Genomic DNA, 12,066 nt, shown 5'->3' on the forward strand with positions numbered 1-12,066 from the left:
CTCTTCCTTACAACAAATATGACTGCTGCTTTTTTTGGAGTATTTGCTGTTTGGTTTGATTTTTATTAAGAAACATTTAGTTACATTTAATCACAAAAAATCTTGGGACTTTTACATGTGATGCTGATGATTAGTGAGGGCAGCACAGACCGACCCAAAGTGGTGGCACTGCTATATGTATGTATGTTAAAAAAAAATAATCAGAAGTTGATCATTGTGATTGCTTCAAACTGCTGTTTAAAGCTGAAACTTGTAGAGATGATAAATATGCCCAATTAGAAAGTAATTTCAATAATGATAAAAAAAGAAAACATTAATGCAATCTGAATCCGTAATGTAAATAATTTTTAAAAAAGCCTCACTTAAAGACTTTAAGTAGGTAAAGTTGTTGTTGTTTTTTTATGTACACCTGCTTACACTTATAACACAGTCAGTGTGCACAGACCTCATGGAGTTTTCACTGACCACACTGTGGAACAGTTTCAGCCTGTAACTTCCAATCAAAGTCTTTGGCTCCTCCCCTTAATGAAAAAAACTGTCTCTTTCTCTTTCTACCCACAATAATCCCTTCCCGTTATCTTTCACGCTGCTTTTGCTGCATGAAAATCCAAGACGAGGTAAGAAGGACCATTGGGGCCAAATTAATACAAAACATATATTGCTGAAATTGAGAATAAAATCAAAATTTGGAGATCAAGTTACATAATGTTGTTTTGAGGAGGGAAAAAGTTAAAATACTATTTTGAGGAAAAAACTGGAAATGTGGAGATTACAGTTGTTGTTTCATGAAAGACTGCCATATTTGTTATACCCTTTACAGAATGCCTTGTTTAGATGAGTTAGAAGGACACATTGTTCTGCCGTGTTTTGATAGAATACACAACACGTTCTCACTCCCAAACACCAAACACTTCCCTAGATTACGAGATCGGAAAAATTAAGAAACATGAGAACAGTTTGGAATGAATCTACACATATGCGTTTATTTTACTTAAATCGCTTTGGAAAACACTAACTTCTTTAAAGTGCTGGTTAAGGTTCGGGATAAGGTTAGGTCAGGAACGCCTCTGGACTTGACAAATCGTCACGCGTGAGAACGGGCTGACATACATCCTCTCTGTTACAAGAGGGCGTAACCACCTTTAGTCTCTCCGTTACCGGCCGTCTAGTATAAAGTGAGTATAAACAGTAAGCTGTCAGTGTAGAGAATAGAAATCTTGTGGAAATCTTAATAGAAATTATTGTGAGCTGTGATTCTTTTCCCCCACACTGAGCCCTTACCTGCTGAAACTCACTTTAACTTTAACTAATTTTTCTGTTTAGATGCAATGTCACACGCACGAGGTTCAATTAGCTTTGCACAAAAATAATACATACCAGGTTGTCAGTAGTTTCACTAACTCTGCCAATAATGCCGATCTACTTATAATACAGTAAGTGTGCACAGACCTAATGGGGATTTCATTTTAACTGAGTGGTTTACTCACTATACTGTGGAACAGCCTAAGCCTGTAACTTCCAGACAGTCTTTAGCCCCACCACTTAATAAAAAAAGAAGTCTCAAATTGCCACACTTCCTCTTTCCACCCACAACATTCCCTTCCTGTTATCTTTCACTCTGCTTTTTCTGCATGAAAATCTAAGACGGGGTGAGTCACGTTTTCTAAGACTTTTGAAAAATCTTGCATTCATCTGGCTTTTAAATGTTTTCTGCTACTCCACAGATATTCTGCCCCCAACAATCTGTGCTGCTGTGGGGAAGCATCCAGTTCAATTAAGTCTTTTTGACCCACAGCCAAGCACTGTGTGTAGTCTCCTGAAAATGGAGGGAACTCAGACAACGACTAGAGAGGAGGGGACAACAGAAAGAAATGGGGATCAGGGGACTAGCAGCAATGTGCCGATGTCCAGCAAACCTCTGCATCGCTTTGTCCGAAAGGAGCCCAGAAGTCTTGGGGTAACACATCAGATAAGCAAAATCTTAAATAAGCAGATTTATACACGAGGATAGCTATAAGCTGATGCAGCTGTAGACACTCTCATCCATTCTTCCTCTTCCCCTTTCCAGATTGTCATTCTGATGTTTGGCTGTGCTGAGTTGTTAATGGGATTTCAGTTCTCCAATGAAGAGTTCAAATTCTCTGCTCAACTCTACATTCCCTTTTGGCAGGGAGCTCTGGTACTTACTGTAGCATTTTACTGGCTAGCACTGACATGCTGACAGCTAAAAATGATTGAACTTGACTGGTCATATCTTCTGTGCAGTTATTGTTCAGAAAAGTTCAAAGTACTGCCTGTGCTATAAATATGAGGCTACAACCATCAGTTTGTTAGGTTAACAGCACAAGCATGACACACAGTCATAATACCAAAAGGTTTTAAAAATGCATCTGGTACAATTGCAATGCTACGTGTTAACTAGATCTTTCCAATGACAAATAAACATCAGCAAGTATTCATAGTTTCCTACAAAAGATGTATTGTATGAAGACAGACTCACACAGCTTCACACTGTGAAAATATCACCCATAAATCTACTGTGGGTTAAGGTCAAACAGCATCATTTGTTGTGATTATTTGCTCACTAGTTTCTTACCTGTGGAATCCTGTCAGTCTACACTGAGTTGCATCCGTCCAAGAAGATGGTACGTCATGGTTTTATTTCCTATTTGTGATTTTCAGCCTTGTTTATACTCCTACAGTCCTTCCTAATTCAGTGGCCTAATTAATTTTGATTAACTTATCTTTCCCAGGTGACTGTGTGCTTGGCCCTGTATGTGGTTTCCATCTTTGGAATCGTAATCTCTTTCATATACAGGATGATCCAGGTCATCTCTTATCCCTACTTTTTTTTTTTGCGATTTCATTTGAACGATGCAAGTGTGGTGAGTTACAGTACATATCTATTTTTTGATTATGATTGTATGACATGCATGTTTTCACAGCATATCAATAACTCTCACTTTCTGCCACTGTAGATGCTGCTGAAAAGTATCGAAGCCATTTTACTGATCTCCACTATTTCAGTGTTAGTGATTCTCATTTTTCTAACCACTGTCGCAAGTTTCGCACTGAAATCCACACGCACTCAGGTAATAGCATATTTTATTTTTTTATTATTGACATACAAGCCTTCTGTCTACTTCAAAGAAACATGCCACAGAGTCCGATTTATCCCAGGGATATCTGCTGAAGGACAGTTTTCAATAGCTTTGGTCACTCATCATTTTATTTTTCTTCCACTTTCATGTTTTGTTTTGTTTTTTCAGGTCATCGTCCAGCAAATTCCACCACCAAGGACTGAAACGCCATCGGACTGAGGACATCTTTTTAAAGTATTATTAAACATTACACGACCTTACTAAAACACACTTGTTGGTCTCTTGCGACACTTGTTCTTGAACTAAAATCATTTATGTCATCACTGTGAGGAAAAACTATCTTAGAAGAACTTTTTCAGGAAGGCAATAACGACTAATCTGTCTGGCAACCCTTGCGTTTCCCTGCTGCACGTCTGCAAATCTCTTCTCATCGACTGAATGTGTTGACCTCGGCCAGATGTCATACACTATATGTTGGACAACATCTGGGCTATGCAACATTTGTTTGTGACAAGTGTCAAAATTCAGTCCAACCATAAAAGTTTTGATTTGTTTTAAAACATACTTGTTAGAAATTCCTTTTTTATTGTTAATATCTGAAAATTTCCTTCCTCATCAGACCTTTAGTCATTTGGAAGCCATGTAGAAAATCTGTTATGCGTGTCATCTTTTCAGAGACGTCCAAAATTTTCCATCTAATTGTATCTGCATTATTATTAGTGTCTTATTAGTAGTGTTTGACTGTCATTAAACGGTGCTTTGTACTCTGTACTGAATGTTTAACTGAAGACATTTTACAATATGACATGTTGTAACTGGATGAGTAAACTATTAGCTTTGACCTCTGGTTACAGAGGGAGCAGGTACTGCACTGTGATCTAAGAAGCCTCGGTATAAACTCTGTTTTTCCTGTTTGCGTAAAATCTTTTTATATTTTGTGCAGTAATTGTGTACTGATTTAAACATAAACTTTTGTTAAGCCAATATAAATATTCTCATTTCATTATGTTAATCTTTGCGTAGATTAGAGCTGTACAAACTCTGTTTTTGCCTTATAAATGATATTTTCATGTGAGTTTGTACATTTCAATAAATTGCTGCATCTCTCTCATTTTCCTACCAAAACTTGAAGTGAGAGATGGCTCAATACTTTTGCACAGTACTCTATATGTTTATATGTGTCAGGGAACTCAGTGTGACGAATTAAGTAAGATTAGTAAGAGAGATAGCTTTTAACTCTCAGGGATGGCACAGTGTTTGAGTTTGGGAACTGAAGGGGAGTTTGGACCCGGAAACGGCTAATGACGTCAGATAGTTTGTTTAACCTCCACAGTGGCCATCAAATGTGGAGGTTAAACAAAGTTCGTCACAAAGCCGGACGACAAGGCGACAGCTTGGGGGAATTTCGGCTGAAGAGGCGAGAGAACGAGAGAGATGTGTCTGCTAAATACTGATGCTCAGTTTCCCAAACATACAGTAGATTAACTCAGGTGCACTGTGGCATTTAAACAATATTCAGTTGGTATTAAGGGTGCCAAATAAATATCCCTGACACTATTACAGCACCAGCGGCAGCCTGAACTACTCATACAAGGCAGGATGTATCACTTTTGTCATGTGTTTTATGCCAAATTCTCATCCTATCATCCAATGTTGCAGCAGAAATTGAGACTCATCAGAACAGTCGATGTTTTACAATTTTCTGTTGTCCCATGTGAATTTTAGCTACAGCTGTTTATTGCCATCTGCTTCAAGGTTTCACGTGTTGTGCGTTCAGAGATGCTCTTTTGCATACCTTGGTTGTCACAGGTGGCTATTTGACGTATTGTGGCCTTCCCATCAGCTCAAACGAGTCTGGCCATTCTCCTCTGACATCTGGCATCAGTAAGACATTTTTCACCCAGAGAACTGCAGCTAACTGGATCCTGTTTTTTTCTCTTTTTCATTTTGATGCTCAGTTTGGACTTCAGCAGGCTGTCTTGACCATGTCTACATGTCTAAAGAACTGAGTTCTTGCTATGTGATGGTCTGATTAGATATTTGTATTGCCAAGCAGTTGAACAAGTGTGCCTAATAAAGTATGAAATAGGCTGTACATAAAGATTAGACTCGACTGGACATTAAAAGTAGGAGTAATCTGCATTTTTTTTTAAACTGCATTACAAAGATGCTGCTCTTTTTTGTGACACCCCAGAGGAACTGAGCAACACATAAACAGTTCGCCCATCAAAACTGAGACGCACTCATGTAGCTTAACATTTGGTCTACATCAGAAACTTTTCTGTAATGCAGGTTTTAATATAAAATAGACATACACTGTCTTAAAAGGATAACAAAAAAAACTTGAGTGGATATGTTAGCTTAACTGTGACTGAGGGAAACAAAGAAGATGGACTTGAGCTGGTATGGAAATACACTATTTTGGAAAATCTTTAAGACTCTTTAAAAAAAAAGAAAAGAAAAAAACCTTTAAATAAAAAGTAATACTATAATTTTTTATATTCATTTCTTATTATTCAGACATTTAATTTAAATTATATGGCAGTCAAATTAAAGGCTACAAAACTTCTTTGAAACAGATATTTAATCAATAGTGATGCACCTAAAACATTTAGAATTATGCATAGTTATGGTGCAATTTTGGCTGGTGCGTTCAAGGAAGCCTCAACATCAGAGGTTTTCCTGCTAAAAAGCATTAAATTCATTGGCTAAATTTATGGCCAATTGTTACTCAAACAAAGTTGCCACAAGTATCCATCTTTGATTCTTTCTTACATTGCACAAATTCAGCATTTGTTAATTGTAATTGAATTAACATTGTAGAGTAAGTATTGTCATGCTAAACTACCTCCAAAGAAATTGAAAGAATTAATTATTACTAAAAGTCAAGTGATGAATCTAGAACTTAATTAATTAATTAATATTAAATATTAAAATAAGCATTAACTGTGAAGTTGCATCATACAGAATATTCTTATTGAATAAGGCCACTGGTCCATGGGCTATTCAACTTTCATCTACCGTATGAATCTTAGCCTTCATCAAAAAATAAAGTTTTATGACTTAAATAAAATGAACTATGAGATAAAAGATACCTTGAAATTTCAAGTTATTTTCAAGTATAACATTTGACCACTGAAACCCTTATTTTTGCTGTAATTTGGCACTTTATTAAAATAATAGTAAGAATAATAATAATGCATTTTACTATTTTTTCAGTTTTTGTAAAACAGTAAATTTAAACATTCTAATTTGGTTTGGATAACAACAATAATTGTATTTTAACATTAAAAATATAACTCTAGTTAAGGAGTGTGTGTACTGATGGATTAACCACTACAGAAACATAAAAAAATATCTTTGGTAATTACCACTAATTTTCATTTAGTAAAGCTGTGGGATAAACATTACATTGTGAGGTGGTCGAATACATTTTTTAAGCAATGTAACTCACTTGAGATAATAATAATGTTGACATATCAACATTACGTCCAGTTGTTATCAGGGTATTATCAGGGCGGCACGGTGGCGCTGTGCACTGTTGCCTCACAGCAAGATTCTACCACCTGGTCGGAGCCTTTCCCTGTGGGGAGTGCATGTTCTCCCTGTCTTTGTGTGGGTTCTCTCTGGGTACTCTGGCTTCCTCCCACAGTCCAAAGACATGCAGTTAGTGAGGTTAGGTTAATTGGTCATTCTAAAATGCCCATGCGTGTAAATGTGAGTGTGAACCTGAGTGTGATTGGTTGTTTGTCTCTGTGTGTTAGCCCTGTGACAGACTAGCGACCTGTCCAGGGTTTATCCTGCCTCTCGCCTTATAGTAGCTGGGATAGGCTCCAGCGACCTGGTGACCCTGAAAATGATAAGTGGAAGAGAATGGATGAATGGGTTGTCATATCCACGGCTTTTTTTCCCTTCCCAGTGGTGGAAACAAGTTTTCATATATTAAGCCACAATAAGTGAAAATCTACTGTGGGTTAAAAGTCAAATAGCAAAAGTCAAATGTGATTATTTGCTCACTAGTTTCTTACCTGTGGAATCTGTGAGGGGAAAAAAAAAACTATCTTAGAAGAACTTTTTCAGGAAGATAAGCAATCTGTCTGGCAACCGTACACATCGACTGAATGTGTTGAACAAGGCCAGATGTCATACCGTATATGTTGGACAACATCTAGGCTACCTAGCATTTGTTAGTCACACAACTTGGCTGTAAATGCCAAAATTCAGGACGGTACCTGGGACGGGTATAAACTATAAAAGTTTGGTTTTTTAAAAAAATAAAAAATTAATTAATTAAAAAAAACAAAACATACTTGTTAAAAACACTTTATTGTTAATATCTTCATCAGACCTTTGGTCATTTTGAAAATCTATTATACGTGTCATCTTTTCAGAGATGTCCAAGATTTTGCATCTAATTGTATCTGCATTGTTAACAGTGTCTTATTTGTCTTTGACTATCACTAAACTTTGCTTTGTATTCTGCACTTAAATGTTTAAACCTTTGATTTTATCCCCAATCAACATCTCAGGTGCCCCAGTGTTTTCTGTAGTAGCACATTAAACTTTATGTATTAAGAAACAGGAGTAGGTTTTCTAATATATATATATATGTGCAAGGAATTTACTCCATCAGTGGTGGATACAACTCATGAAGACACTGATATCAAAAACATTTTGGTCTTTTATTTCGGGAGATTTCATTAAGTAGACAAACAGTAGTTGAACATTTTGACAGAAGTCTCCCCCTGGTGTTGGTAATGCAGGGAGGATGGGCACCCAGAAGGAGATTTTCTTGTAGTTATATTTGGTCCATGTGCAATTCTTGATTTGTTTTTCTTGGGTTATTGTCACAGTATTTAATATACATAGCTGGCAGTGTACAGAGACTGTGTGGAGGCCTGGCCAGCTGCACCGGTGGGCTTGTACTCTCCTTTGGAAGCCAGGCCATTGATCTGAGGGGAAGAGCAGAGGGGGAGGAAAAAAAGACAGGACAAAGTCAAATTGGAAAGTTAATTATCAGCCAAGTTACTTGTGTCACATTAGCGTAAGACTAAATAGAACGGGGGGGGGGAACCAACAACAATCATTTACTAGACAGTGTAAAGTTGGGCAATGCAAGATAAGCATTATTTGACAGCCAGTTCAGTAAACAGTCCTCAGCAAATTGATAGCACTCGTTAATAGTATCTACTGAGGATCAGTACTACTCATTGACCTTGGCTCTGGTGATGAAAGTTTGCTGTGTGGCTGCCTTGTTTTCAGCTTTGCCCTTCCAGGCAGCAAGAGCAGAAGCCTGGAGTGCACGACCGTAAGAGAAGGTCAGCTTCCAGGGACGGTGCAGAGGCACCTGATTGATGGCGTTCAGGTTGACGGAGGCCTCCTCTTCACTCTGCCCTCCGGACAGGAAGCAGATGCCTTTAAAGAAACAGAAAAATAGTGTCATACTCATAATCAAATGAACTGCTCTGCACCTTCCTTAACTGTAATGTAAAAGCTGTCCTCATGCCACTTACCAGGCACTGAGGCAGGCACGGTCCGCCTCAGAGCAGTCACTGTAGCCATGGCAACTTCCTGAGGGGTGTACTTCTTAGTGCAGGAGTGTCCAGCAGTGACCATGTTGGGCTTCAGCAGAGTGCCCTCCAGGTACACATGGTGGTCAGACAGAGCCTTGTACACTGCAGCCAGGACCTAAAGATGACCCGGCAGATTTATTACTAGACACCCTTCCCATCTTATGTACTGGGAATATCCTTTGCTGCTGGTGGTCTTGCTTACCTTTTCTGTGGCGTACTGGCAACGCTGAAGGTCATGGTCTCCATCAGGCAGGATCTCTGGCTCCACAATGGGCACAAGGCCATTCTGGTGAATACAAGTTCAAATGAATGACTAGAATTTACCCAATTTGTCAGCCTTTTATGTAGAGCAATTTGCTATACACGCACCTGTTGGCAGATACTGGCATATCTGGCGAGGACATTGGCGTTCTCTGCAATGGCAAGAGCTGATGGGCAGCCATCTGAGATCTTGAGCACACACCTCCACTTGGCAAAGTCACAGCCGTCCTTTTTGTACTGGGCACAGCGCTCTGAGAGGCCATCAAGTCCTAGAGAAGCCAAAGAACATTAGCAACCCCGTCTTTGAAAGGCTTATTCTGCATCATTGTGATGAGATTTGCAGAGAAATGCACAAGGTGTTGAATCCGCGTTACCTTGTGTGGTGGTCTCTCCATCTGTTCCCATCAGACCAGCTGTGCCTTTGTCCACCTAAAGCAAGAAAATGCAAACATGTCAACAAATTCTAAAAAAATCTTTATCTCTGAGATTCAAAGGGTCAGACACTGCTTGCTCCTTACTTTGATGCCAACAACAATGCCCTTTTCCTTGACGAGCTGGGGGAACAGCTTCCCACTGTCTGACTTCTGGTAGAGTGTCTCGTGGAAGAAGATGATGCCACCCACGCAGTTTGAGAAGGAGGCATCAGAGGAGAAGAGGATGTCACGGAAGCTGCGGCGGTTCTCCTCGGTGTTCTCCACGTTGATTTTCTGGAGCCGCTTCGCCATGGTGCCTTTAAAGAGAAACACAACACAGAAAATAATTTCACCTGCATGCACAGCATTTACCTCTCAGCATGGAGTACTAAATAAAAGGGTGGCTCACCTGTTGATTCATCTGCAGCCAGGATTCCCTTTCCTGGAGCCACGATCCTCTGAGCAATGTCAGAGAGCTCCCTCTTCTGCTCCGGAGAAAGGGATGGGAACGGATGAGTCATCCTAAGAGAAATAACAATACAGGTTTTTTGGCAGGTGTTTGGAAAGTCTTCAACCATTAGTGGTACGAGGAAGATTTAATCTTGTTTTCCATCTGACACAAAATCCAACAACATTCTGTTCTCCTTCAACACATCCAAGGTTAAAAATTTGGTTAAAAAAGGGTTGAACTTTGGCCTACAAAACACAACTGCTCCCTTTCATTGTGCAACATGTGTTCAAAGTTCACCCGCAGTTTTGGTCTAGAATTTTTTGCAGTGCTGTCAGCAAATAATGCATTAAACAGGCCCATGTCATAGCCAATAATCAAGAACATCGCTTGCAAAGAATAAAGTAAGCGATCGTAAAAGACAGGCTGAACTTAGGCGCTTTTCAAATATTTGCGCACATCCAAGCATGCGCTCTGACGGCCATCTGCAGAAAACAGGTTTATGTTTGCCAAGCCTTTCAAAGTAAAATAGCCTCTAATGTATGATGCAAAGGAAAGTGAACTTCCTAAATGAACCGTGTACCGTGTGCACACACAAATTATAACACATTAAAACTTGCTACTTCAATCAGTAAACCCGCAGAGGCTTACTAATCCAACCAAAAATTCTAGTCTGCAACATATGACAATCTGCAATATCGCAAGTGTGCAAGAGTAAAACAAAACAACTAGTCTTACTTGACAGTTTTGTTAAACAGCGACGACAACTGACGTGGCAGATAAGCCTCTACAGACCCAAAGCAGCAACGACACTGACACACAACCCGAAAAGTGGATGAAAGGGGGCATTTAAAGGCTGTCCGGATCCACGAAGTAGGAGGTGCTGGTGATGTGGCGGGGCGTGTGTAACCCGGATAACTGCAATTGGCCCGTTTAGGCCCACACGGGGGCGGTCATTTTTTATGATGACTTTGCTACCAATGCACTATGTTCTTATCGGGTAAGTGGAAAACAACAGGGGAGCGATGTGTGTAATAAAAATCGAGGTCTGCATGTATGCACGCACCGGCATGCACTCATCACATGAGCAAGAGAGGGGCCCCTCTGTCTCTGCTCACAGAGCTGCACACTGACAGATGCTGAAATGTGAGCCGCTGGCTGCAATGTTGCATTTCAGGTTTGTTTTTGTATTTCCTGGTGAAAATGTGAGTCGCAAAAGCATTCGATGAACTCTTCAGTTCTTTTGTTTTTGCGTCGAATTTCTACATTTCTGCACGTTTATGTCTGAAGAGGTGTGTGTGTGTGTGTGTGTGTGTGTGTGTGTGTGTGTGTGTGTGTGTGTGTGTGTGTGTGTGTGTGTGTGTGTGTGTGTGTGTGTGTGTGTGTGTCATAAAAGCCACATCTCATATTGTGGAGAGTTTTTATATTATTACACGCAGAGACCACTGGTGCACCTCCACGTCCTTTTTCTTTTAATTCTGCTCGATTTATCTCATCGTGTTTTAGTTTGAGGTTTGGAAACAAGTAATATTCAGTTTCTTTCATTAAAAGTCACGTATATGTGCCAAGTGCATCACAGTGCGTGATAATCACGTCATGGATAGACAGTTTCCTTATCAGCTGCTGAAAGTGTTCCAAAAAGCTTTTGTGTTGGGGGAGTTTCTTGTGACCACCAGGCAATAGGTGACCTCATCAGATAGCTGTATTTGAACTCATGGCTGGAATGGATTTTAAACTCAGGATTAACTACAAGCCAGTTTTTACACAATCCGGACTCTGCACCATGAGCAATTTGCCCTTTGATATCTCTGATCGAGATCATTCTTTGTTCACGAATCCAATTTTACCTATTATACACAGGATCATCACATACATGCATATTTATTATAGATAACACTGCTTATCTCGCATAACATTAATGAAAAATATTGGACAGGAGAAATTACCCTTTGGTTGTTACCCTTTGACTGCTTGGTAATGACTCCAGTATCAATTCTGCTTTAGAAAAACACAGAGCAGTCTCAATTTGTGTTATAACATTTGGGAACTTGTACATTAATGCATGAGTTATGTATTAATAACCATTTGATTGCAGAAATTATTCAGCACGTCTTGGCTCAGAAATCTGGGTGTCATTTTTGTCTGTTCAGTGTCTCTTGAGCAATCATTCCAAACAGCTGGTTAGGGGCTGTTTTCCTAATTTAAGGAGTATTTCAAAACTCAGACTGCTGGTGTCAAAGGCTTTTATCTCTTCTTATTTGGATTATTTT

The 12,066-nt window shown here is 39.4% G+C and overlaps 2 protein-coding genes across 2 annotated transcripts; one reads left to right on the top strand and one right to left on the bottom strand.

Annotated features, from left to right (window-relative positions):
- Nucleotides 1–1,612: 1,612 nt before the first annotated feature.
- LOC308408970 (uncharacterized protein) lies at nt 1,613–4,331 on the top strand. Its single transcript, XM_080901456.1, has 7 exons — nt 1,613–1,649; nt 1,725–1,957; nt 2,069–2,179; nt 2,589–2,645; nt 2,754–2,885; nt 2,979–3,092; nt 3,270–4,331. The coding sequence occupies exons 2-7, from the start codon at nt 1,823–1,825 to the stop codon at nt 3,318–3,320; spliced, it is 600 nt and encodes a 199-aa protein (XP_080757582.1). The 5' UTR covers nt 1,613–1,649; nt 1,725–1,822; the 3' UTR covers nt 3,321–4,331.
- Nucleotides 4,332–7,764: 3,433 nt separating this feature from the next.
- Nucleotides 7,765–10,690, bottom strand: aldob (aldolase b, fructose-bisphosphate). Its single transcript, XM_080900594.1, has 9 exons — nt 10,535–10,690; nt 9,758–9,870; nt 9,454–9,665; nt 9,310–9,364; nt 9,044–9,204; nt 8,877–8,960; nt 8,615–8,789; nt 8,317–8,516; nt 7,765–8,053 (listed from the first exon to the last, which is right to left on the bottom strand). Exons 2-9 carry the CDS (start codon nt 9,867–9,869, stop codon nt 7,958–7,960), a joined length of 1,095 nt encoding a protein of 364 aa, XP_080756720.1. The 5' UTR covers nt 9,870; nt 10,535–10,690; the 3' UTR covers nt 7,765–7,957.
- Nucleotides 10,691–12,066: the final 1,376 nt, after the last annotated feature.

Source organism: Rhamphochromis sp. 'chilingali', assembly GCF_963969265.1.
Source record: "Rhamphochromis sp. 'chilingali' genome assembly, chromosome: 13".
NCBI classification, from domain to species: domain Eukaryota; kingdom Metazoa; phylum Chordata; class Actinopteri; order Cichliformes; family Cichlidae; genus Rhamphochromis; species Rhamphochromis sp. 'chilingali'.

What these genes read in the sequence shown, in the direction of transcription:
- LOC308408970 (XM_080901456.1), top strand. Translation starts at nt 1,823, where the DNA reads ATGGAGGGAACTCAGACAACGACTAGAGAGGAGGGGACAACAGAAAGA. An exon ending in CCTTTTGGCAGGGAGCTCTG is followed by an intron (nt 2,180 to 2,588) that starts GTACTTACTGTA and finishes TTTGCTCACTAG; the next exon opens with TTTCTTACCTGTGGAATCCT. An exon ending in ATTTGAACGATGCAAGTGTG is followed by an intron (nt 2,886 to 2,978) that starts GTGAGTTACAGT and finishes CTGCCACTGTAG; the next exon opens with ATGCTGCTGAAAAGTATCGA.
- aldob (XM_080900594.1), bottom strand. Translation starts at nt 9,869, where the DNA reads ATGACTCATCCGTTCCCATCCCTTTCTCCGGAGCAGAAGAGGGAGCTC. An exon ending in GCATTGTTGTTGGCATCAAA is followed by an intron (nt 9,365 to 9,453) that starts GTAAGGAGCAAG and finishes TTCTTGCTTTAG; the next exon opens with GTGGACAAAGGCACAGCTGG. An exon ending in TGGAGAGACCACCACACAAG is followed by an intron (nt 9,205 to 9,309) that starts GTAACGCGGATT and finishes TGGCTTCTCTAG; the next exon opens with GACTTGATGGCCTCTCAGAG.